This window comes from Eleutherodactylus coqui, chromosome 10, assembly GCF_035609145.1.
Source record: "Eleutherodactylus coqui strain aEleCoq1 chromosome 10, aEleCoq1.hap1, whole genome shotgun sequence".
In the NCBI taxonomy this organism is placed as follows: domain Eukaryota; kingdom Metazoa; phylum Chordata; class Amphibia; order Anura; family Eleutherodactylidae; genus Eleutherodactylus; species Eleutherodactylus coqui.
The window spans coordinates 12,788,941-12,815,857 of record NC_089846.1 but is presented as its reverse complement, the minus strand read 5'-3'; the positions used below and the strand labels follow the sequence as shown (position 1 = coordinate 12,815,857).

At 47.7% G+C, this 26,917-nt stretch overlaps 1 protein-coding gene across 2 annotated transcripts; it reads left to right on the top strand.

Moving 5' to 3' along the window:
- Positions 1-1,524: 1,524 nt before the first annotated feature.
- On the top strand, positions 1,525-26,774 carry EGFL7 (EGF like domain multiple 7). 2 transcript variants are annotated; one of them, XM_066580243.1, is made up of 10 exons: positions 1,525-1,745; positions 4,605-4,663; positions 11,439-11,569; positions 14,671-14,793; positions 16,183-16,289; positions 17,214-17,309; positions 18,890-19,066; positions 20,356-20,420; positions 22,283-22,442; positions 26,076-26,774. In XM_066580243.1, exons 3-10 carry the CDS (start codon positions 11,490-11,492, stop codon positions 26,096-26,098), a joined length of 831 nt encoding a protein of 276 aa, XP_066436340.1. In that variant the 5' UTR covers positions 1,525-1,745; positions 4,605-4,663; positions 11,439-11,489; the 3' UTR covers positions 26,099-26,774. The 2 variants fall into 2 exon arrangements, with proteins under 2 accessions (XP_066436340.1, XP_066436341.1); XM_066580244.1 differs by lacking the exons at positions 1,525-1,745; positions 4,605-4,663 and adding an exon at positions 7,645-7,789.
- The last annotated feature ends 143 nt before the right edge of the window (positions 26,775-26,917 follow it).

The following is a 26,917-nucleotide window of genomic DNA, read 5'->3' as shown; positions in this document are numbered from 1 at the left end:
TATCTTTCCTCTCCTATATTATTTCTTCCCTCCAATCATCTGCTCCCCTCCAGTATGGTATCTATTCCTCTCCTGTATCATCTCTCCTCCACCTCTAATATCGCCAGTATCATCCACCCCCTGCATTATCTCTCCCCCTCAGTGTAGACTCACACCACCATATATATCTCCCCTCCATAGTATATATATAAGTCTCCCCTTAGGCTGGTTTCACATGACTTAGAAACTCGCCCCAGATTTAAGTGTTGCGAGACGCACAAATCTCACACGAATACGAAACAAATATTTTTCTGGCATCGCACCACGATGCAATACGGGAGGCAGATGGCATCATGCCCTATCTTTAGGCATGCCCTTGCATTGCCCATTGTTCTCACTGGGGCTGGCGGCAGCGACGCACCGTGTGCTTGGTGCACGCGAGGCGATGCAAGGTCTCCCCATTGAAAATGATCGCTACTTCCCCGAAGTGATACGAGAGGTGTTTGATACAAAACATCCGTGGGGGAAAAAAAAAAAAAAAAAAAAATCACACTCATCCGTGTGAAATTAGCCCTAGGCCGCTTTCACGCGGCTGAGAATCTTGCGCAAATATGAACCCCATTCCTTTAAATGGAGCCATATACACGAGCGATGTGGCATGTCCTATTTCTTCGTGTTCCTCGGAACAGATCGCCCATTGATTTCAGTTGCACCCTGAATTCATCACATAGCTCTCGCTGGTCATGTGACCTGCCTGTGACTACCATGCAAGGTTTCCCACTGAAGTCAATGGGAAACCCTTCCGATCCTCTGGTGCGTGGGGATCAGAATTTCACAGATGCGATGCCAGGCGTTTTTGCTTGAAAATTGACTTTCATCTGCGGGTAAATTGCACGTTCACGAGTGCAATTTGGGGAGAGCTTCTCAGCCCGCTATCACGCTCGGCCATATATAGGTAGCCTAAGAATGGTTTCCTGTATCTGGTTTCATCAAGGTCCCGCAAGGGCTGTCACTCAGCTTTACAGAACCCCTGAATGACAAACCAGCCCTCTATGGGACGTGCCAGTGTTGTGGCCCAGGGGCCTCTATGGGACGTGCCAGTGTTGTGGCCCGGGGGCCTCTATGGGACGTGCCAGTGTTGTGGCCCAGGGGCCTCTATGGGACGTGCCAGTGTTTGTAGCCCGGGGGCCTCTATGGGACGTGCCAGTGTTGTGGCCCAGGGGCCTCTATGGGACGTGCCAGTGTTGTGGCCCAGGGGCCTCTATGGGACATGCCAGTGTTGTGGCCCGGGGGCCTCTATGGGACGTGCCAGTGTTGTGGCCTTGGACCCGTATGGCCGACACTTCCTTGAAATCCCACTCTTTAAACAAACACAATCCATGCGTCCCAACACGGAGGAGAATCTCATCAGGACTTCGGCCACTCAAGTGTTTGTTCTACCAGAAAAGCTTTATCAGCCCCAAACACACACAGGATTTCCTCTCCCGAAGTGTCCAGCCCAATCCTGATTTATACAGGAAGAGGGGCATAAAAAGATCCCTTTCGGACATTTAAAGTAACACGACTGAGGCTTTAAAGCAGTTCCAGGGCGGGATAAGAGTAAACCTCAAGGTTCTCCAAAGAAGCATCTTCTCCTTCCAAGATGAACAAGTCCAAGGAACCTCAGACTGCGGCTAAGGAGCCTGGAGTGCCATGGGGGCTGCCACCACCCGGCCATCACCCACCCGGCCATCACCCACCCGGCCATCACCCTCCTCTCCCTTCAGGTAACATCGCCTCTTATTGTCCTTTACTGCACTTTTATGGATCACTAAAACCCATCAGCTGCTTCTGTAAATCCTCCTCAGTGCTGATTTGTTTTCTTAAGTGCCTGAGGAGCCTTTAGTGCAGCATCCACACCGCAGTCTTCAGATGACGGCTCTAATTCAATTACTCGCAAGCAAAAGATTTAATTAAAAGACTCCCTCTCTGCAGGGAAGATGTGATGACTTTTATTTAATTGTCTTATTCTTTTCGGAAGATTTCTTTGGCGCTTTTTATTTTTTTGTGTTATTTTTAAACATTTTTTTCTCATCCAAGAAAAAGTGAGATGGAGGTGGAATAAGGCTGCGTTCACACGTCACTGGCTGGCTGCAGAGGTTGTCAGGGATTTTAGTGCAGATCTCGTCCTTTCAATTGAACTCAGATCGAAGGGATGAAATCTGCAGCAAATCAGCGGTGTGTGAACCCACCTGGCGTTCCCCCTCACCCGCCTGGCGTTCCCCCTCGCCCACCTGTAAGCTTTAATCTTAAACCTGTGGTTAGGGAATTTTCTATAAGCTTGATGAATTATACCGTGTTTCCCCGAAAATAAGACAGTGTCTTATATTAATTTTTGTTCAAAAAGGTTTAACTTTTTTACATGTATAGCTGCCTGGACACTATTTAAATTGACTTTTTAATTAACTGTTAGCAGGGCTTAATTTTGGAGTAGGGCTTATATTTCAAGCATCCTCAAAAAGCCTGAAAAATCATTTTGCATCCTCAAAAATTCAGGAAAATCATGCTATGTCTTATTTTCAGGGAAACAGGGTATATGACCTTATAACGTGATCTTACACATCCGCACAATGTTCAGTATGTATGTATGATATTTACATAGCAATCATTGTATATATATATATATATATATATATATATATATATATGACATCACCCGACACACGGGGCGCTGCAGCTATAGCTACATGGCGACTTTGGCCGTGCAACCTGGAGATCACGGTGTCACATTGTGACGTCACATCTAATGATCGTCAGACCAATAATCCTAGACGTTTGGGTTTTTGGTCATCAGTCACATACATCGTTGTCATCGTAGACCGTATATCTGGTCGCGTGTGACTGCATTTTGCCTGCGATCTAGCTGCTGCTCAAGAGCCAAATCGCAGTTGTGAAACAGTCACGCGGCAGCCAGTTGTACAAATGTTTTTGGTCATATGACGCAATTCGCAGTTTAGCCGTACAAACGGCTCGCAGGCAAGTTGTAGTCGCATGTGACTTGCATTGAAGTCTATGATGGCAAAAATCACATGTGACCTGCGACCAAGACCCAAACAGTTTGGGATTTTTATTTTTTTTTTGCATCTGTCACATTAGATCGCAGGTTGCATTGTGACCCCATTGTGACAATCATTGGATGCGATGTCTGCAGACTTCATGTGACATGACTAAAGTCGCCCTGTGGCGCTCCATCAGAAGTCGGCCTTCTTTAGTGTATACAATACCGTGTAATGAACGCCCCTTCAGATTGGCGTAAGGTGATGCAAGCCGTCATGTTTTTGACACAATGATAAAAATCGGATGGCTTTTTTCACAGCTCAGAATTATCTCAGGTCGGAGAGATAATATCTCAGGGGGAAAACCTCGGCGCCATTTCAGGGTGAGATAATATCCCGGAGCGCCGCGCTCGAGGGGCTCATAAAGCTGCGGGGTAAAAGTGAGCGGAGATCTTATCTCACCACAGAACATCGGGGCTCAGAGTTATTGTCTCAGGACTTACTGGTTTGTTTCTCCTTCGGCCTCGGACTTCTTCTTCCTCCTTGCGAGTGCGAAACTTTAATACCTCTTTATTGGGTGTAAATCCTGGAATGTTTTTGTTTGGTTCTCCTCTCGGCATTCCCGCATTATCCCAGGAGAGCCGACTCAGCTCTAATGTGGGATTATATAGGAAAGCCTTCCCTAATTGAATCCATATCTAGAGCCCTGCGCAGGCCGCTTTAATTAATGTCTCTACCCACAGAGGTCTCCACTGAACTGTGACTTTCCACCTGGTCATGAAATACTCTGCGGGTTTATGGGGTTAAGTAAACGGCGCAGGGAGGACTTTACATAATGTAAAGTGAACGTACGAGATGCTTCTAATGATGTGCGCAGGTCGTATGTTACACTGCAGGACCAGCCCAAACTTACAGAAGATGAGAGACGGACTCCAAGGGGGGCCAAAAAAATAATAACCTTCCCCTCATCCAACTTAGAAGAGTGAATGCTAAAGAGGTTGCAGAAGAAGGAAAAATTTGGCTGCTCTCTTCCAGAAATGGCGTCATCATAGTCGCAGGCTTAGGTGAATAGAGCTGAGCTGCACTACCCAACACAGCCTTGAACCAAGGTGGCGCTGTTTCTGAAAGAGAGGAGCCATATTTTCTAATCTCCTACAACCCCTGTAAATATGTCATACACAATGCTCCTACTGTGCTGGTACACAGCATGATATGTTGTATGACTGTACAGCCACAGACTGGCATTGAGGTGACATCTCTGCCTCCATAGAAGTCAATGCAGATTTTCAGCAGCATTTCCATTGACTTGCGTGGAGTGTAACATGTTACCATCGTCGTATGTCACAGGTGGAGTGGTGGAATCGGGATTACTGACCTGCATTGACCCCCAAGTCCCCATACATATTCTTCTACAGGCCAACAACTATGAGGACACCCCATTAGTACATGGATTTTAACCCTTTCTCTGTACTGGAGCCGCGTTGCTCATGCCGTCTCTATAAATACTCTTTTATAAATAGGATTTAGTATGCAGTGCTATTTTCCCAGACTCGGAGCTTGTGTAACGTCTTCTCCTTTCCTCCCCGGCAGTCACATGAGAAGGAGCCGGACCTGGCATGATGAGCAGAACATTCCCGGGAAAATCCTAGGTGAGTGATTATTGCAGACCTGGAGCCTAGATGGTTGGGAACGTGATGAGCGACAGATGTGTGAAGGTGGAGAGCGCAGAACGAGTCTGACGTCTACATCACAGGCCGAGATGAGCTATGTGTCTCCGAATGCAGAATAATGGCTGCTAGGACAGGTTACGGTCATCATGGCCGCCCCTCTCCCCTTCTTCTCTCTGATAGGAAACGGCCGCTCAGCAATGATTTACTTACCATCTGTGCCCCAGGGCCCGCTACATTACCTACCCATCTGATCCTCCAGTTTGGGCCCTGTTTTTCACCATCCAGGATGGCTGCTACCAGTTGACTTTGGGGTTTAGATAGTCTGGAGATTCTGTAGCCCATCTTGAATGACCAAAAACAGGACCCAAAACCAGCAGATCAGAAGAACAACGCAGGTAACATCCCCCACTCCTCCTCCGGTCCCGGGACAATGTTTTGTGCTGAAACTGGTGGGACACTTTAAAATCCCCGACCGTTGCTGGTATGAAGTCCGCAGCTGTGACCGTGTCATTTACTGTAGCGGGTGGATACATTGGCGCAGGCCTTTTATCTCACAGATACATTCCTGACTTGTTACTTTGTTGCAACATTGTTGCTGCGGCGGGAAGGAACTCTGTGCAGATAATGGGGCAACCATGAGGCAGCATGTGGAATGTGCGGCGTTCTCTGCTCCTGCCGCACCATAGAGCTCATTCACACGGCCGAAGCGTATTTCAGCCTTTCTTGCAGTTTTTTTCTTGCGCTCGTAGGTCCTGCATATTTATGCTTGCAAAAAAACTGCAAGAAAGCCCATTCATTTCCTTCGCAAATACCCACGTACCATGCATCCTCCCTGCGTATTTACCCATGTACCATGCATCCTCCCTGCGTATTTACCCACGTACCATGCATCCTCCCTGCGTATTTACCCACGTACCATGCATCCTCCCTGCGTATTTACCCACGTACCATGCATCCTCCCTGCGTATTTACCCACGTACCATGCATCCTCCCTGCGTATTTACCCACGTACCATGCATCCTCCCTGCGTATTTACCCATGTACCATGCATCCTCCCTGCGTATTTACCCATGTACCATGCATCCTCCCTGCGTATTTACCCATGTACCATGCATCCTCCCTGCGTATTTACCCATGTACCATGCATCCTCCCTGCGTATTTACCCATGTACCATGCATCCTCCCTGCGTATTTACCCATGTACCATGCATCCTCCCTGCGTATTTACCCATGTATCATGCATCCTCCCTGCGTATTTACCCATGTATCATGCATCCTCCCTGCGTATTTACCCATGTATCATGCATCCTCCCTGCGTATTTGCCCATGTACCATGCATCCTCCCTGCATATTTGCGCAGTCCCATTCACTTTAATGGCCTGTTTCGGCGCACAGTACAGACCAAAATAGGACACGCTGCATTTTTTTTCACGCGATTGAAAACCACATGAAAAATATGCATTTGTGTAAACCTGTTGAAATTAATGCGTTCCATTCACTCAATATTCCGTGTGATATGGTGCGTATTACGCCCGTGTGAATGGGCCCTGCAGCTGTATTTAGGCGTACAATTTAAAATCACATTGAAACGGCACCTGGAAAAGCGCCCGGTGTTACTGGGATTGTCACTGCGGTACCGAGCGCAACTGCACCGACAACCGCGCCGCCTGAACACACGCTACAACTATTGGCAGGCCTTGGCTTCCGTAAATTCCTGCGGATCCAGGAGCCCTCCTGCCAGCCCTGGGCTGTCCAGATCTCTGCAGGGAGTGTTCTCATTCTACTCGGAGAACTACAAGCCCCAGCATCATCTGCAATCCACGGCCCTCCAGACTCGGTGAGAATAGTAGCTTCAACTTCTAAAAAAAAATAAAAAGTGTATCATGCAGATTGTAGTGAGAAACCGCTAAAAACTTGGTTGCTTTTCTGATTTCACTAGAGATCTGCAGAGCATCGCTCTGTCCCCTTTACCTGCTGACACATGCATAGGGATATATCCTGCAGATTATTACACAACTGACCTCCTTAGAGAGCTGCAGAGCATCGCTCTGTCCCCTCTACCTCATGACAGTAATATACGCTGCAGATTATTACACCACTGCCCTCTTTAGAGGGCTGCAGAACATTACTCTGTCCCCTCTATCTCCTGATACATAGTGATATACTCTGCAGAATATTACACCACTGCCCTCTCTAGAGGGCTGCAGAACATTACTCTGTCCCCTCTATCTCCTGATACATAGCAATATACTCTGCAGATTATTACATCATTGACCTCTCTAGAGAGCTGCAGAACATCACCATCCTCTCTACCTCCTGACGGTGATATATCTGCAGATTATTACACCACTTACCAGTTTAGAGGTCTGCAAAACATCGCTCTGTCCCCTCCACCACTTGATTGATACAGTGATATATCTTGCAGATTACTTCACCAGTGACCTTTCTTGAGATCTGCAGAGCATTGCTCTGTGCCCTCTTCCTCCTGACAGATACATAGTGATATACTCTGCAGATTATTACACCACTACCCTCTCTAGAGGTCTGCAGAACTAATGTAATCTCTGTCCCCTCCGCCCCTTGATTGATACAGTGACATATCTTGGAGATTATTACACCAGTGACCTCTCTTGGAGATCTGCAGAGCATTGCTCTGTGCCCTCTACCTCCTGACGGATGCATTGTGGTATACCCTGCAGATTATTACACCACTGACCTCTCTGAAGGACATTGCTGTGTACATAGCCTCCACAACTACCATATATGTGTCCCGTATCCAGGATAGTCCATAGCTGCAGGCTGCAGCGCTCGGCTTCCTCTGCTCGGTGTCCTTGGAGGAGGGCGTCCAGGTGATCACATCTCTATGATGTCATGTAAATCCTGGGCCCCCATCCAATGGGGAAAAGGGAGGAGGAGGGGGGCATTCCCTCTGGCACGTGGGGGAGGGGGTCCCAAGAACTCCCTGTCACTTTCCCACCACAGATCAATGTATAGTTCACTCCATGGATTAAATGCAACCAACAGCCCAAAGGCATTTACCATCTGCAGGTCCATCGAGCCCACCTGGATGGTTGTGGTCGGTGGGCACCAGAGCTGGGAGTAACAGTGAGTACAATCTCTTATAGCCTGCAGCTCGCCCGATCCCGGCAGTGCAGGAGTTAAACACATGATTGGTGCACTTGTACTGAATGTCCCAAGTATAGCAACCCAGTGGATTGTGGGAAGTGTAGTCCACTGGGCCTTGTAGTCCTCCAGGAACTATAAACATATGGCTTGTTTTTCCCCCTTATGTTTCCTGTTTGCGCTGATCTCCACCTTGTGGATTTGGGGATTATTAACCCTATGATCGCTGACGATCTCACGCACTCCGATATTCTGTGCAACTAAAACCATGAAAAGACAAGGAAAAAGTTCTGTGCTGCACTTTAAACTTTGCTACATCTGTGCCTTCTGATAACTCTGCGGGCTCTCCTGAGCTCTGATGATGTGTGCACCCCCTGCACATCACCCTGGGGTCTTGTAGTAATATTAGGGCGACCCTCTAGTTCAGTCTCCTCTCTGCCCCTGCGCCGCATTGCACCGTGATTGCATCCATTGGGGGGATTGATGTGACTGTGATTGCTGTGTCTTATTGCACTCCCCTGGGAGGTACATCCAACTAGATTGAGGTTGTCCAGGTTCTGCCCCCGTGTGATAGAAGCTGGAGGGGTGGAAAGATCACACTGAACCGATGAATGGAGTGGAGGGACCTTTAAGATTAATGTGTTTGTATTAATTGTGCGAACATAATTACAATTTTGGAGCGATCAGTTGGACACATCGTGTCATTAGACTCTGTTACTATATTCTTCTGAAGGGGGTGGGGGGCAGGATTCTGTAACCTAACGGGATGAGGGGAATCTGCTGCCCCCTTATAAAATTGTATACAGCTCCCCAAGTATCCACCGCCACCTGCTGGTTGTTAGGGGTATTGCATCTCTGGACCGTCACAGGTAAATTGTGAACCATTGTTTTCTGTAAACTGTGATGTGAAATGTGGCTGCAGGGTCAGGTGACATCAGGCTGGCCATTATATGACTTGTATCCTGTATATATATCACCAGTTTCCCCCCTCTGCGTATCTCTCTATATACTGCACAGGTAGAATACAGCAGACTCTTTACTGGAATTCTCTCTCCCTCAGAAGCAGCATATAGGATGCTATAGAGATATACTGAGCAGTATTGATGTGAATAGCATTGTGGTGAGATAGTAAACCCACTATTAGCTGCAGCCGTCTGTGTCTTTCACCTGGCTCATCTACCTCCCTCCCCCCCTCTTCTTTCCATAGACTTCTATGTAACTTGCATGTAATCTGATCTGTCAATCAATTTAGCTGCATTACGGATAAACTTTTTAAATCCCCTCCACATGCCACTGCAAGTGTTCTGGGGGCGGGGCTTCCTCCAGAAGCCTGCACTCTCTCTAATGATTACCAGCTGTAGAGGTCTCCTGGTTGGACACTACAGCTGTCAATCAAAGCTGCTGAGTAACTCTTTGAACAGAGAGGGAGAGCACTCTACCCCTAGAGAACTTATAACAGTGCAAGGAGAGTACTTTATGAGGAAGCCCCGCCCCTAGAGCACTTACAGCGGGGTGCTGAGAGGACTTTAGGAGGAGGCCTCGCCCCTAGAGCACTTACAGCGGGGTGCTGAGAGGACTTTAGGAGGAGGCCCCGCCCCTAGAGCACTTACAGCGGGGTGCGGAGAGGACTTTAGGAGGAGGCCCCGCCCCTAGAGCACTTACAGCGGGGTGCGGAGAGGACTTTGGGAGGAGGCCCCGCCCCTAGAGCACTTACAGCGGGGTGCGGAGAGGACTTTAGGAGGAGGCCCCGCCCCTAGCGCACTTACAGCGGGGTGCGGAGAGGACTTTAGGAGGAGGCCCCGCCCCTAGCGCACTTACAGCAGTGCTACATTCCTATAGCATTTTGATGGCTACATTAATTGCACATCAAAAAGTTCTCCTGAAAACGGCCTATTTTACCTTATTTCCACGTGTTGTGGTTCTCCGCTGATCAGCTTCTACAAGTCAAGTATATTGATATCATGTGTTTCATCCGTAGAAGCAGATTGGCCGAAAACGCATTGCAAAACCGCGGCTTCTCTCCATAAAATGCATGCTGTTTCCAGGAGTGTTTGTGATGTACAATTAGCATGCAGATAGCAGCACCATGCAGGGACACAGAGAGGCTCACCTGGGCCTATAGGAACTAGTACCGAGTTTACCTGAAAATAAGACAGGGTCTTATATTTTTGCTCCAAAATATGTGTTTTTTACACGTATAGCTGTCTGGACACTATTTAAAAATCATGCTAGGGCTTATTTTCAGGGAAGGTGGGTAATCCTCCTCCAACTTCATGGGGTATTGTGGTGCCAACGCTGCAAGCCCCAAAAAGATGACTGAGAATTCTCCCACTGAGATAGAAGCCTCCGCTCATGCACGGGGCTTGGACCATGTTATTTGGGGGTCTCCAGCGCTTGGGGTCACTTATACATTCCTGAAAATCTCCTGTGCAACTTTTATAGGAAGTGTTTGTGATGGAATGTGTTGATAAACTCTACTGAGCCGCTGTATCTAATCCTATCCTGTGTGATACTGTCTGCTGAGCCGCTGTATCTAATCCTGTCCTGTGTGATACTGTCTGCTGAGCCGCTGTATCTAATCCTGTCCTGTGTGATACTGTCTGCTGAGCCGCTGTATCTAATCCTGTCCTGTGTGATACTGTCTGCTGAGCCGCTGTATCTAATCCTGTCCTGTGTGATACTGTCTGCTGAGCCGCTGTATCTAATCCTGTCTTGTGTGATACCGTCTGCTGAGCCGCTGTATCTAATCCTGTCCTGTGTGATACTGTCTGCTGAGCCGCTGTATCTAATCCTGTCCTGTGTGATACTGTTTGCTGAGCCGCTGTATCTAATCCTGTTCTGTGTGATACTGTCTGCTGAGCCGCTGTATCTAATCCTGTCCTGTGTGATACTGTCTGCTGAGCCGCTGTATCTAATCCTGTCCTGTGTGATACTGTCTGCTGAGCCGCTGTATCTAATCCTGTCCTGTGTGATACTGTCTGCTGAGCCGCTGTATCTAATCCTGTCCTGTGTGATATCGTCTGCTGAGCCGCTGTATCTAATCCTATCCTGTGTGATACTGCCTGCTGAGCTGCTGTATCTAACCCTATCCTGTGTGATACTGCCTGCTGAGCTGCTGTATCTAACCCTATCCTGTGTGATACTGCCTGCTGAGCTGCTGTATCTAACCCTATCCTGTGTGATACTGCCTGCTGAGCTGCTGTATCTAACCCTATCCTGTGTGATACTGTCTGCTGAGCCGCTGTATCTAATCCTATCATGTGTGATACCGTCTGCTGAGCCGCTGTATCTAATCCTATCATGTGTGATACCGTCTGCTGAGCCGCTGTATCTAATCCTATCATGTGTGATACCGTCTGCTGAGCCGCTGTATCTAATCCTATCATGTGTGATACCGTCTGCTGAGCCGCTGTATCTAATCCTATCATGTGTGATACCGTCTGTAGCCCCCTTGCTGCTCCTGGGTGGTCTCGGCCTTGCAGTAATGAGGACACGGAGTGGCGCCCCCTTCCTCTGCCTGTGTCCCCCTCCTTCACCCCCGGTATTATTACACACGTGCTCCTGTTTAGTGCGCACGTCTCGGAGGTACATGTAATTCCAGCGCTGACGGCTCGTGTGCTTTGTGTTTCAGGGATTTCCTGCAGCGCCGCTGACTCTCGCAGGGGGACACGAGAAGGGGACAATGTGGGGGGCCGGCTGCTGGGTCACGGGCTGCCTGCTGATCCTGGAGGCGACCGCTGCAGATGTCTTGTACCGCTCCGGGTAAGACCCTCTTCTTGTGTTTGCACTTCATCTTATGGTGGTCTCCTTCTCATATGGGGGGCTTCATCTACCACACCTATGACTGGCCCATCACACATGGAGGGCTTCAGTCTATCCAATCACCGGTGACTGAAGATTCGGGATGCGTTACAGAGAGATACTGCTGTGCGGGGGAAGGGAACTGACAACCACTATGTACATCTCCCCTCGATGGTCGTCCTGAGGGGCCGCAGCATACTAACACTGACACTGCTTCTCCATCTGTCAGGCTGCACTGCATGCTGGGGGTTGTAGTTCTACAACATTTCTTGGAGTTTGGAGAAGCCACTTTATCTCTCATTGCGGAGGTTTAATGAGTGCAATTACCAGTAAGGAAGGATCTGATAACGGCTCACAGCAGCGGATAATGAAGAATGACGGATGGAAAAGGGGCGGCGTAATTCAATTATTATCTGATCGCTCATCTGGTAATTAGCGATATCAGAAGCGCATGTTCTAACGTGACGACTCTGTGGCGTTGTTAACGGCTGCAGGCAGGTTAATCAGTACAGCCTGCACCCCCTGCGTTGTCGAGACCCCAAAACTATGCACATCATGCTGTCCTGTTTATCTCCACCCACTGTGGGAGGGGCCAGCATGTAATAACCATATAATAGCCACTACTTTTCCCAATATTCAGCTTGCCCCTCCATTACTGATTCCGTCCGTCTTCTCCGGAGTCTGAGCTGTTTCTTCCCTCAGTCCGGGGGTGACATGTGGTTTCCATTACACGTAACACATATAGATGTCACCTCAGCTGCCCTGCTGGGAGGCGAGGGGTTAATCCTCTCCATTATAATTAATCGTCAAGCTTATATAAATCTGCAGTGATTACAGTGGGTGCCCCCCATCACTGCAGACTGTAAGGGGGGAGATAGCAGCAGCGATATGGAACGGAGAGGGGGTCCACATTCCGATGGGGGGGATTGTACTTGGCGCAGAATGTAGTCCAGCTCGGAGCGAGTGACAGGAGAGATGGGGGCTGTGAAGGGGGCTTATACGAAATCTCCATTCTTAAAAAAGTGCGATTGGACAGGACTGTAAAAGGAACCATACGTGTACGGCGGATCACGCAGAGGGGAAGCTCGCGGTCAGGTCCTCGCTGGGAATATTTGCGGTCACGTTGTCTAACAGCCAATATTAATGCACCTCCACAATACATCACGATATTGTATAATGTACGGAGCCTGGTCCGTGGTATATATCTTCCCCCATATATTATCTGTATATATACTGCGCACAGCTGGTCCATGGTATACATCTCTCCCCCGTATATATTCTGTACGGAGCCTGGTCCGTAGTATATATCTTCCTCCGTATATATACTGGGGAAGCTATTCCCCCTATGCATTATCTGTATGTGTGTGTGTATATATATATATATATCACATACAGTCCACAGCCTGGTCTGTGGTATATCTTTCCCCTATGTGTTATCTGTATATATTTATGTGTGTGTATGTATGATATGGTTATATATTACGGTCCACAGCCTGGCCCGTGGTATATCCCCCCTATGTGTTATCTAAAAATATACTATACACAGCCTGGTCCGTGGTATATTCCCCCCCCCCCCCCCCCCTATGCGTTATCTGAAGATATACTATACACAGCCTGGTCCGTGGTATATCCCCCCTATGCGTTATACGAAGATATACCGTCCACAGCCTGGCCCGTGGTATATTCCCCCCCCCCCTATGCGTTATCCGAAGATATACTATACACAGCCTGGTCCGTGGTATTTCCCCCCCCCCCTGCCATGCGTTATCTGAAGATATACTATACACAGCCTGGTCCGTGGTATATCTTTCCCCTATATGTTATCTGTATATATGATATGATATGATATATATATTACGGTCCACAGCCTGGCCCGTGGTATATCTCCCCTATGCGTTATCTGTATATATACCATCCACAGCCTGGCCCGTGGTATATTCCCCCCCCCCCCCCATGCGTTATCTGCATATATACCATCCACAGCCTGGTCCGTGGTATAACCCCCATATACTACCTCTGTGTATATTTATTATATCCCTTCCACCTATTTTCTCTGCCAGGAAATCTTCCCCCGTTTCAGTTTACATTAGAATACAGAGAGCGGTATTAAAGCGAATGAACTGGGGCACCTCGCGGCGCAGGAACCTGTGGCGTCTTATCGTCTGCGCCGTGTTCTCAGGTTATCACTAATTACACATCGCCGCTGATTAGTTACAGGCAATTGAAATTATGAGACGGACTCCGCTGCTAAATTCAATCAGTTATTTTTTGGGTCCCCGGGAGCCTCTGATGAGACGGAAGACAAGCTGATTGTGTTTTCTGTGAGGTGATACAGAGGTCTACAACCTGCGGCGCTCATGAAACCGCAACTACCAGGTGGGCTGGGCCTGCTGGGAGTCGTAGTCCAACGTGAGGTCACATTTAATGATAGTTGATACATATAACTTCGAGTGGAATAAAGAGGCGCTCAAAGATTTACTAGAAGAAATCAGGAAACAGCAAATCGCTTCCCCATCTGTTATTGTAGCGCAGTGTCTCCGCAGGCGCCGCTCGCTGGGTCACAAGTGTCGCCTTTGTGCTTTGGTCCCACCTAATTATCAATGAAATGCACCTTGTGTGAGAAGGACAGGGAGAATGATCCCTACATACAGATGTAGCAGAGCTGCGCACAGAAATAAGAGTATTTACAATGTAGTCAACTGCGCTATCCTGTCCGAAGCGCACGCCGGAGACCTGTGACAGCGGAGGCCGGTGCTTTCAGCTTCGCTCTTCTAATTAGTAACAGAAGACTATGGCTGCCGTTTTTGGCAATCCAGATGCAACCTGGGGGCGGCGAGGCTGGACGCACACGGACGAGCTTACCTGGAACACGGTGACAAGGACGCCAGTGGGACTGGAGCCTCACACATAGTTATGTTCTAATAAACCATGAAGGAATCAACAAGCCCATTTGTTAGAGCGCCATCTAGCAGTTTATTGATCGCCTCAGTCGTTATAGTCACGATCCGCTTCTTATATGAAGGATTTCACTGATAACTTACGATTTTCTTCTCTTTTTCCAGGAGGCGGATTTGTTCATCCAGTGGCCAAACCGGATTGGTGCCGGTGACGCAGTCGTACGCTCAGCCGGTACACAAGCCGTTGATCACCATGTGCGAAGGGCAGAGAGTGTGCAGCACATACAGGTCAGTGAGCGTTTAATGGGCATGGCGAAAATGACCGGGCGTTAACATGCGCAAAGTCATATGTTGCCCCAGAAATGGATTCCGTCAGTAGACGAGGATTGGGGGGTCTTTTCACACCAGCGTTTTTCTGCCCATATGCTGTCCGTGTTTATAGCTAACTGAACACAGGCAGAATACAGATGCCTTAACCTCTTCACGACAGCAGTTTACGTTGCTGCTGTCAGGTTTCTATGCAGCAGCGATGTCAATTTATCCACTGTGGCGGGCTGCAATCGCCAGAAGAGTAGGTGCCAAAACACCCGAAACAGGCTATTGCTGAGAGCCGGTTGGGCGCTGACATCGGGACTTGATTGCTTCATCCCTGACAGCCAATCACAGCTCTGTATACTACAAACTTTCCCAGCATGTCTCGCCTTCTGTCTCTTGCCTCGCCTATAAGTCTGAGATCAGAGGAGAGAGAACATCTAAACCCCTTCTATTACTCACCTCTACTACCGTGTTTCCCCGAAAATAAGACAGTGTCTTATATTAATTTTTGTTCAAAAAGTTTTAACTTTTTTACATGTATAGCTGCCTGGACACTATTTATATTGACTTTTTAAATTAATTGTTAGCAGGCCTTAATTTTGGAGTAGGGCTTATATTTCAAGCATCCTCAAAAATTCTGGAAAATCATGCTATGTCTTATTTTCAAGGAAACAGGGTATTTAGTTGATACAGGTGATTTATAGAGTAGGGCTTATTTTTTTAACAATTTATCTAGAAATGCATTTATAAGGGTTCGTTCACATGTAGCAGATTTTGGTGCGGATCCACAGCTGGTTCCACCCTTTCCAATGTAGGGGTGAAGTCTTTTGCGGATTTACATCAAAATCTACGTAAAAATTAACACCAGTGGTGTAATGTGGAATTTGTCGCAATTTTCCACAGGAGAGAATCCGCAACAATTCCGCTACATGTGAACATAAATTAGTTTTACATCAATTAATCATCAATACCATGTATATACATTAAAAAATATACCGCTAAATGAAAATGAACAACAATATAACATGCTTTTCTGACTATAAGATGCAGTTTTCAGGAAGATAAAATCTTGCTGATAAGCATCTGCGCCTTATTGCCTAGAGGCAGGGGGGTCTGACAGATCCAGAGATCCCTGACCCCTGCCTTAATGATGCGGCAGTGCGTTGATACATCAGGAGAACTCTGCAGCTAAACATACAGCGGCTGCACAGTCCTCCCCCTCCCTGCCGGATCAGTCCAGCTAACACTGGCGATCACTCACATGCCGGAGGAATGTCGCCCATTTTGCTGTCCCTGCACCTAGTATTTACATGCATCGGGTCACTAGCGGAGGATTCACTTTGTGTATTTTTTCGCCCGTAGAACGACATACAAGATTTCCTACAGACAAGTGTCTAAGAAGACGTCGCTGCCGCTGTACACGTGCTGCCCGGGCTGGGGGAGGACGGATGCAAACAGCTGCAACAAAGGTAGCGCTGTTCAGTTGTCATATGTAGGTGCAGAGCCCCACAGCCGCGGCGTACAAACTTTGGCGCTGTAACATGAGATGCTTAAGGGCATGGCGTCACAGTAATAACATAAAGAGGCACAGATAACAAACCGAGGGCAAATCCTATAACCCCCTGGGACAATAATCCGGCACATCTGTCTGTACAAAATTGGGATCACATTTCCATTGCAGTATCGTATAACGCCGATTGGTCATGTCTCCGTTATCTCCCATCATGCACAGCTTCCTGCGTCTGTCACCAGTTATCTGCGTAGTTCAGGGCTGGTATGTTTGCCGCAGGCCGTCGGCGTCCATAATGTGTCACATTGTGTCATGGCCAATTACATACAGCTCCTCGGAAATGGCTACAAAGTGTCTCGGTCATAAAACTTTCTTTGATGTTGAGCAGACCGAAGTGGATGATTATAGCATAGAATTTGCGGTAAAACATCCCAACCCGGGAAGCAGGGTTCCCAGGAAGATTAGGGAGTGGTGGGGGGAAACATTTGGCTTTCAGAGCTTGGTGTGAAAATGAAAAATAATCTGATGTTACTGTCGCAATTGTTGTGACCTAGTCACTATTCATTGAGACCTTCTAACGGACAGGTCTCCGAGCCAAGAGATTCTGCAGCAGCTGAATACATGTTCTGTCCGTTGATGAGAAGCGCTGTACTGATCATCTGCCAGATAGAAGAGTAGTAACAGTGACACCTAGAGGCCAGTTATTGAGAAAAATATATCCAATAGAGGGGAATGAAGGGAGAAAGGTCTACAATAGACCAGAACCTGTAACTCCTGGTTTATCAGCTACCCCTGTGTGATTAGTTATGGACTACTGGGGGGCCATCTGCAACGCTCATCATTACTGTTTGTACTCATTTTCCACTTGTCTTTTCTCCCTTAGTGTCTTGTCCGCTTCCATGCCTGAACGGAGGAACATGTGTCGGCTACAACAGGTGTCAGTGCACCGAGGGCTGGAGGGGAAATCGCTGCCAGATAGGTAGGACCCCAAAGTGACCGCTGCACCCATCACATCACATGCTCTATGGCTGCAAACCAAAACACTCAACACGTCACCTGTACATAGGCCCCAAATCTGGGGCAATTTCACAAGCCCCTTGCATCCGCTTTTTGCCTTTTCAAAAGTAAAAAAAAAATGTTTTTTTTTTGTTTTTTGCATAGGTCATGTTCGCAAGTTGTTTTTTTTCCCTTTTCCACTTCTTTTTTTAAAGGGGCGGGGCTACCTGACAAATTTACTATTATTTATGGCAAAAGCTGGCATAAATTACAGCGCAAATCTGTGACAGCTCACAGCGGATCTGAATTTATTTGTCTGGTGTAAGGGGTGGGCCGAGACGTGACAAAGTTCTCGCATCCTCGCCAGTCTTGGTATTTGCACCCCCGTGACTGGGATCTTAGGGTGGCCTTCACAGAACGATAGTCAGGTGTGTCAGTGCCCAAAGGTTGTCCCAAGGCTTGTCGCTCCTGTACTTTTACACAGAAGCAATAGTCCGTCAGTACATGCGAGGCGGGGCGCGCTGGATACCTCTCGTGGCCTCCCACCAGCATACATTGTGACCAGGCAGTCGCTCAAAGATGAACGGGCGCCTGTTTACAAGAAGCCCCTCAATGGTCACTTCGCTGGAATAAAGCAACTAAAGACTGAGCGACTTCTGGCTGTCGGCTCTGTTTACACGGACCAACGCTTAACATTGCTCATTTGAATTATTTTTTGGGCGATAGTTGTCCCGTATAAAGCCACTTTTACATGTGACCCGTCAGGGGACAATCACAGTAGATAAACCGCCGCAGATCATGCTGTGTGAAGTTTTTCCATAGCGTTGCTATGGAAAGCGCAGCGCCGGAGTCCACGAACTGAGAATCATAGCGATTCTCTGCTCGCGGGATCTAAATCGCAGCATGCCGCGATTCTCCGTGGTGAGCCTGTTAGATAAGCTCACCGCTGAGACCTGTCAGCGCTCCCTGCTGAGACCTGTCAGCGCTCCCCTCTTGTCCCCCGTGGTGGAATATCGCTAGCAATATTCCGTCTCGGATGTGGATAGGGGGCCTAAATCAGTGTTTCCCAAACTCCAGTCCTCACGAACCCCAACAGGTCATGGTTTCAGGATATCCTATAGAGAGGTCACCTGTGGTAATGTCTGAGGCACCGACAATAATTACATCACCTGTGCAATACTGAGGAGATCCTGAAAACATGACCTGTTGGGGTCCCGGAGGACTGGAGTTGGGGAACACTGGTGTAAATTGTTCTGCGGTGCGGATTTTAAGTATGGATTTCACCTTTTCAAATGAGGGAGTGAAATCCACACTAAATCCACCGCAGACGTCCTATTTGTGCATGAAGTTAGAACTTTGGGCGAAGTTTACTAAGCCCAGCATTTCTGACACCAAGCTTCGTGCAATATACCTGGGCACCGGGCACAAGAGGAGGAGCAGGCCCCTTCATGTTTTGAGTGCCTCTCCGTGCGCCTTCTCAGAAATGAACACCCGTTTTGGCTTTTCTTGTAAGTTTTTCTCCAGCAGTTCAGATGGATTTGCTTAATAACTCTGTTATTTCAGATGTCAACGAGTGTGAGAGCGGACGGCTCCGGTGCTCCCAGCGCTGCATCAACACCTCCGGACGCTTTCGATGCGACTGCTATGAAGGATTCCGCCTTTCTGATGATGGGAAGTCGTGTCATAAAGTGGAAAGGACCTCAGCTGTTCCCCCAACACCGTCCTCCGTGAACCGAACAGGTCAGTTAAGTGCCACCTTGTGGGTGAAGCAGGGAAATACATTAGTTGCATCTGTCCCTTTCAAGTGTGTAAATAGGCCTCCTGTATATAAAAAGGTGCAGTCAGAAAATGTCGCTATTACTCTGCGGCATTACGGAGACGGATTTATCACTAACCACAAAGATACACGTTTTTGATCATCTTTGGCGCGTCTCCTCTGCTGTGTAGGTTGTGGATTATTAGGATGCTTTACATGTACAGAGTCTCTCTTTATTCTGCAGCCTCAATGCATAATAATGTCTCCGAACTGGAGCAAACCTGTCTATTTCCAGAGCCAACGTGAAGTTTCTAGGTCATAGCATCGCACCGGGGTGAGAGGAGATGATGGGAGTTGTACTGCAGTCAGAGCGCCGTGTGCACTTACCGCACAATATCCCGGAGACCTGCGAGGTTGGTGGCTGTACATTATTACTTTTGGTACGCGCTGTGACACATCAAACTCGTACCGTGAGTAATAATGCGCGGCTGCCGACGCAACCATCGAAGACACGGAGGATTTACAAACGGGATCATCCTGCGGCACCAACGATCTTCTCTTGTACACAGAACTGTCACTTATACACAATGCAGCGTGATCAAAACTTGTCACCCGGTACTGAACGGCCCGTGTCTGTAAGAATAGGAAATGTATCCCTGCAGGAATAGACAGATAGTGCAGGAGGAGGCTGGGAAAGTTGTAAGGTTGACCTAAGGGGGCTTCACCCAGCTTTGGAGGAAAAAAAAGGTCGGGTTGGATAAAATGGTTTCATCATGGAGGAGAGCAAAAACTTTACTTCTTTAGGAAATATTTCTTCTATTTCACCGTTTCTGACTCAGCAACAGAATGCGCACCGCATCAATTGTCAAACTTTCTAGTATCCCGAGTGGCAAATCTGCCTGGTTGTTCTGCAATAAGAGAGACCGGTGGGAAAGCTGGGTGACAACTCCTCGGGCCGCTATAACGGTAGAGATACCATACACTACTGATTGGCCATCACCAATCATGTGCTCCTTGCCTCTCCATTATAGAGCAGGTATAGTGAGTGCATTGGTGGTCCTAACATTACCAATGCAGTGTGGGATGAGGTAGACTGAAGACTGCGTTGGACAGCTGAAAACGGGGGTGTTGGCACGAAGATTAACAGGTTTTATAGCCGCCTCCTTCAGGACCAGGACAAAATATGGCCCCGAAAGCAGAGGGTCACTTTAACAAAGGACTGTCAGTCACTGATGATACTTTTGTAGCATTTAACTCTTTTGTCCCATTTTAGGAGAAACAGAAACCATGAGGCAAGAAATGCAAGAACTTAGGAGCAAGATCGCGGCTCTAGAGCAGGTGAGAACGGTGTCCGCTCTGTGCCATCTGGTGTCCATTAACCCCTTCAGTGGCAGGCTTATTACCATGTCATGTCTCACAGAGCAGGTTTTTTTAAAATGAGTCAACAATGCAATTTAATCTCACAAGTAGTTATTAAGGAGGGCGACAATCACACTGCAACGTGTTTTGTAATGAAAGAATACATCATAACAATTTTGGAAAATAATTTCCAATTTTTGGAGAAAGGAAATTTTCTGGGCGTGCCACTAAAGGGGTTAACAAGGGGGGGGGGGGGCGACAAGTGACTGCAGGACTCCTGTGACAGTTATCAGGATGAATTTACTCTGCATGTTTATCATGTAAAGTTCTCTAGTATATCCATTAAACTTCTCATCATCCCTCAGTCATTCCGTGGATTCTTGTATCCCCGTATAGACTATGGTGTGAATTTCATGACGGTTTGGCCACGAAAATTTACAGATTCCACATAAAATCCCCAGAAAAATCTGCATGTGAACCGGTGCGTAGTTGTTAGTTTTGTGGCTAAAGCGACTGCCGGTATTGATTATGCTGGAGCTGGTGGAATGTTCTATTAACATTTCGCCATACACTGCAGTACAAATTGACTATTTCTCCAGCAGGAGGCAGTGGTCGCTCCAGGTTCGGTGCCATCTGGAGAGTGGCTTGGGTTTGCCTTTTAGCGCCACAGAACAAAAGTTTACGTCCTGGCCGTATGGTACCTAATGCAATACGAAGTAAACTTACAGCCTGAGCCCACCCCATCCTGCAGCAGGAGTCGGCTGTGACTTGACAGCCATCCATCCATCCACTGCAACAGCGGGGATCCGGGAGAACACAGCTCCTCGCTGTTAACCCCTTACATGCTGTGATCAATGTAAATTGCAGCATGTAAAGCGTTCACAGAGGAAGCGTGCTCCCTCCACAACATCATAAGTCATCCAATATGTAATCGCGGAGGGCCAATATATTGCCAAGGCAATCAGACGCCAGAGAATTGTGTCCAGGCCTGCCATGGTCTGTAATTGCTATTGTAAGCAATAATGCACTGCAGTACAGAAGTGCTTCAATGTATCATCATAGCTTTTCTGACTCAAGTCCCCTATAGGTACGTAAAAGTAAAAAAAAAAAAGCCCCCTTTCTTGTGCGCATTTTGTATATAAAGTTAAAAATACCCCAAAAACCCAACATCTTTGGTATTATCGTATCCAGAACGACCTGTACAATACATTGAACCCACCATTTATTGTGCATTGCAAAAACTGGGAAAAAAATGATTTTGTTCATTTTGCCTCCCCAAAAAAACTGCAATAAAAATAATCAAAAATGCACGCCCATAGGGGACCAATGAAAACTATAGATCATCACACACACACTCAGAGCTCGGTCCCTGAAAGAACAAAAAAAAAAAAAGTTATGGGACTTTGAATGCGACAATGCAAAAAAATAATACATTTCCCCCCCAAAAATAGAAGGGATTTTATTGTTATAATGCAGTGGCGAAATTTTTTTTTTTTTTTTTGAAGACCGGAGGAAAAAAAAATCCAAAGTAAAAGTTTTACAACACATTATATGTACCCCAAAAATTGTACCAATAAAAAAAATACATTCTGCCACATAAAAAACAAGTCCTTTATACGGCCGTGCAGACAGATGGATCTTGAAAAGTGGAGATCAAAAATGTCCCCCAAATCATCGTGGCCCTAGGTCCAAAATAGGCAGCGACCTTAAAGGGGTTAAAATAGCCCCAGTGATGAATGACTGATCCACAATCCAACAACCTGACTACGTGACGGCAGACGCACGCGGCGCTCCGATTGTTTCCTCGGAGGTCACTGAGTTCGCGTGTTTTCTCTCTACAGAAACTGCAGTTAGTTTGGGCTCCATTTCAGAGTCTGACGCCCGCGGCCCCGGAGGACCACCTGAGCCCCGTCACCTTCCTGACACATTCCTTCCAGCAACTTGACAGGATCGACTCATTGAGTGAGCAGATCTCCTTCTTGGAGGAGCGTCTGGAGACATGTAAGTGTGGCCCCTGTGATCTCCGTACATAGAGGTGATGGAGCTGCGGGACGCGCCTAATCCTATAGAATTCGCTCCCCCAGAGCCGTCATGTTGTAGAAGTGGCCATTTATGCATTTCACCCATATATTCTGGAACAAAACAAACTGCTTTTAGAGACAACCTCACTTTACAACTGCTGCAAAACGTATTTACTGACATTCATCACCTTCCATAAACATAATTCCAAACCGGATGGCTTGAGTTTGCATTTGCTGGACTTCATCACTCACGGGGGGCTCTGCACAATCACAGCGACCCCCGCAGGATCCTCCTAGTAATTGCTGGAAGTTGTTAATGCCCAATGGTGATAAAAATATAATAGCGAGGCTCGTGCGTTGCATCTCCCATTGTCTTCAGCGGGGCCGGCGGCAGCATCACACCACATGCTGGCAGAGCGCGGTGCAAGGTTTCCCCATTTGAAAACCATGGGAGACTCTGTGACTGCTACTTCCCCGAAATGATGCCAGGGGGGTTTGATATTAAAAGATGCCTCATATCAGCTGCAAAATCGCACGTTGGCGACCGTGATACCAGAGTGTAAATCACGGCCTGATATCGCACTCGCCGATGTGAAATTAGCCTAACTCTTCCAGGCACTCATCAGCACCAGCGGGCATATAACTAACGACTTAAGGGTTCTGGTGCAAGGGTTCATCTTTGGGCCGCTCTTCTCAATGTGACTTCACAGCTGACACCCTAAAAATATATTTGTCATATGTCAGCCATTATTGCATGACAGGCTTATATATAATGGAGGAGGAGTCCGCGCCGTTGTTTCCACTGCAAAAAATGTGTCGTGGCCTCTTTTACACGGATGACAGATATCGCCGCAAGAAAAACCACAGCGATATCACAAGTTTGTGTCACTACAGAGTCACACATGGCGAGACTTTGTAGTGCTCTGTTGGCTGGATTTTCGGGGGTTGAGGGGAGGGTGGGCTGGAAATATACCCTACCTGAAAAATAAGCCATATCTGCATTAAAAAAAACAAAAAACATCACCTTAAAGCCGCTGTTAGGTCCAACACTTCTGTCAGCTCTTCCTGGATTGGAGGTTCAAAATCCCCGCCTCCAGGAAGCACTGACTGACTGGTTCTTGAGCGCTGCGGCTCAGCCAATCACAGCCAGAGCTTCCTGGAGGCGGGGATTTTGAACCTCCAATCCAGGAAGAGCTGACAGAAGACTTCAAAGAAATGTGGGGACCTGTGAGGAGAAATACAGCGAACCTGACAGCGACTTATTTTAGGGCTTTTAAGTAGGACTCCCTACTGTAAAAATTGCTTTGCACCGCATGAAACCGCATTTTTATGCGATGCAGCAGAAAGGAAGGCTCCACAGGGAAACATGTACAATATAGGTCAACTGCAGCACACCCATAGGATAAATCCAATCCAATAATGGTGTTCAGCTGTACTTACAGCGAGGAGTATATAGATGCACCAGCCCAGCAAGGTCCAGGACAAAACCCAATAGTCATCAAAATGGTAAAGAGTTTCGGCCGCTGCTTTCACAGCTTGAAAAAGGCCAAAGCAGTGGCCGAAACGTCGCTGGTCTTCTTTTATGGAGGAATAAAGTTTAGCAAATTTTTCTATATTCCATCTGATGCTGCCTGCTCTACTCTTTACCATAGGGAAACATGGACTACAAAACCTCGCAAATTGCGGCAATATTTAGCAACCCACAATTTTTTGGGGCAATGTAGCAGCCGACAAAACATCACTAATGTGAAGGAACTAGTGATGAGCGAGCATACTCGCTAAGGGCAATTGCTCGATTTGAGCATTGCCTTTAGCGAGTACCTGCCGGCTGCGGGGAGGGACAGAGGGGAGTTCTCTCTCTCTCCCCCCCCCCCCCCTCCCCCCTGCTGACTGCCGCAACTCACCTGTCACCCGCTCCGGCAGCCGAACCTTTTCTCCCGAGCGGGGAGATACTCGCTAAGGACAATGCTCGATCGAGCAATTGTCCTTAGCAAGTATGCTCGCTCATCTCTAGAAAGAACCCATTGGAAAGCCTGGGCTTCACATACATGTGACTTGTAGCGCGGTCGCATCGTGAGAAAAATCGCACGATTGTATCACCCGTGTAAAATTGGCCTTATACTCATACATAGGAAAAATTCACCCTTTGTGCCCGTTCACATTATTAATGGTCACGTGTGAGAGCGGGACTCGTAACGTGCGGGGTCTCGCTCACGGACGGGATGTAGATGTGCTGACCGGTGCGAGTTACACAAGAGCATCTCGGATGCAGCTTACCCCTGGTCGTGTAAATACAGCCTTGCGGTTGGTTTCTCCCTGAACATCGGTAATTACGCCTCATGTCGGCGTTCAGTTCACCAACGGCTGGAGAGCATCTGGCCGGGTGTGACATCACAACTGTCCGGGTGTGACATCACAACTGGCTGCAGCGTCGGCGCAGCAGAAACGTTTGTTTGCTTAGTAATTAAGTTTGGTCTTTACAGTTGACACTATCCAGTCTTCTCCCCCGTCGGCGCGTTTATCTCGGCCTCACAGACAGTTTTACTACTAGTCTTCCGCCTGAACATTACGTTGAGGTTTCTGCGCTTATTAGGACGGCGTCCAATAATCAGGAATCACAATCTGTCCTTGATCTTAATCCAAATCTCGTTGTGGCTAACGAAGCATCTGACTCTGAGAGGAGGGAAGGGCGACACACCGCAGGTTTACAGATCCCGTTAGATGGGACAATTATTGAATATTTTCCCAACAGCGATCTCTGTGGGCCATAAACTATAAAGTCCTGGAACACATCACATCTACACTACCTCCCCTCCCGAGGAGCGGCACACTGCTTATCACCTGCAGCGGTACTATTAGACTGAGCCTGGGTTATTACCCGTTATACAAGAGCTACAGTCAGACCTAATCCACGCTGACGGCAGGGCCCACCGGCAAGTAACTTTACACTTTAGGGCACGAGGGTCAGTTTCTTTAACCCCTTAATGACGCGGCCATTTTTCTTTTTCCATTTTCGGTTCCCCCCCCCCCCCCCCATTAAAAAAAAGGGGGGGGGGCTGTATCAAGAAATATACAGCCACAACAAGAGGTATACAAGTATACAGCCACCACTAGGAGAAGCCCCCTATATACAGCCACCACTAGCGGGAAGGGGATTCCCTCTGCCACCACTAGGGGAAGCCCCTGTATCAAGATATATACAGCCAACACTAGGAGACCCCACCACCTATACAAATATACAGCGACCACTAGGGGGAGCCCTTGTATCAAGATAAATATACAGCCACCACTAGGAGGAGCCTCCTGTATACAAATATACAGGCCCCACAACCTATACAAACATACAGCTACCACTAGGGGGAGCTCCTGTATCATGATATATACAGCCACCACTAGGAGGAGCCCCCTAGATACATACTTAAAGCCCCCCCACTAGGGCTCACTACATAAAATTCCAGTTACCTGCAGCCATTCTGTAGTGCATCTTTTTTTTCATACACGTGTATTAAGGGAAAGCAGTGAATGTTGCAGCCCCCACTGTAGGGCTCCCTCAGGACATTGTGGCCCTTCCCCCCCTTTTTAATGCATTGGCATTTTTTTTTTCTCGTTTTAGGCTCCTGCAAGAATGAAGTCTAACATGCGAATAACAGGAAACATCAGGGATGGAGGCGAGCGGGCCGGATGCGTCGCCACCAGTCAGCGCCGCTATCTCACATAACCGCGCAGTACAAACCTCACCGACCACGGCAGGAAGAGGATAATGCCGGACATTGACCACACATGACAACGGCCGGGTCACGCTGCGGGCTCTTGTGTGCGCCGGACGCATGTGATATGTTGTAAAGATGTATAAATAATCCACTAAGTCCATTTTTATAATATCATCATGCAGGAAGATAGCGGTGCTGCATGCAGCTACTGCTGGCGGCCCCCGTGACAGAAGCTTCTTGGGGTCTTCTAATGAACTGGTGGGGGAGGCCGTCTAACTGCTGTAGCTGCTCTGGCCAGAAGATGGACGTTACTCGTTAATTAGAACAAAGGAATACCAAAAATGATAAAAAAAATCCTCAAACTGTTGCTTGATTTCACCTAAAGTAATTGTGAGAGGCGAGCAGGAAAAAGGGAAATATCCCGACCGCAGCCGAATCTACAAGGGAGCACACAAATCTAAATAATAGAGGGCGACGATTAGATTCGCGCCCAGGAGGCGATTACAGTCACATCATTTCTTGATTTTATGTCAGTTTTCCACGGTACTGGATCCAGTTTGTATTTTTTGACCAATCTGTTTGAATAAAGTATCTGCACCACGTGAGGTCGTGATCCTTTCCCTTTAAAACCAATGAATGGGCGGAGCCATGACAGAATTGACACAAGGGATAGCTTAAAGAGTCAATGGGGAGGAGTTATAAAAGCTCTTCTCCAATTCCAACAAAACATCCTAGTGCATCAGAA

Bases quoted from the DNA above. Each gene is read 5' to 3' on its own strand.
- EGFL7 (XM_066580243.1), top strand. From the start codon at position 11,490: ATGTGGGGGGCCGGCTGCTGGGTCACGGGCTGCCTGCTGATCCTGGAG. The intron at 11,570-14,670 runs GTAAGACCCTCT...CTCTTTTTCCAG, and splicing joins GATGTCTTGTACCGCTCCGG to GAGGCGGATTTGTTCATCCA. The intron at 14,794-16,182 runs GTCAGTGAGCGT...TTTCGCCCGTAG, and splicing joins AGAGTGTGCAGCACATACAG to AACGACATACAAGATTTCCT.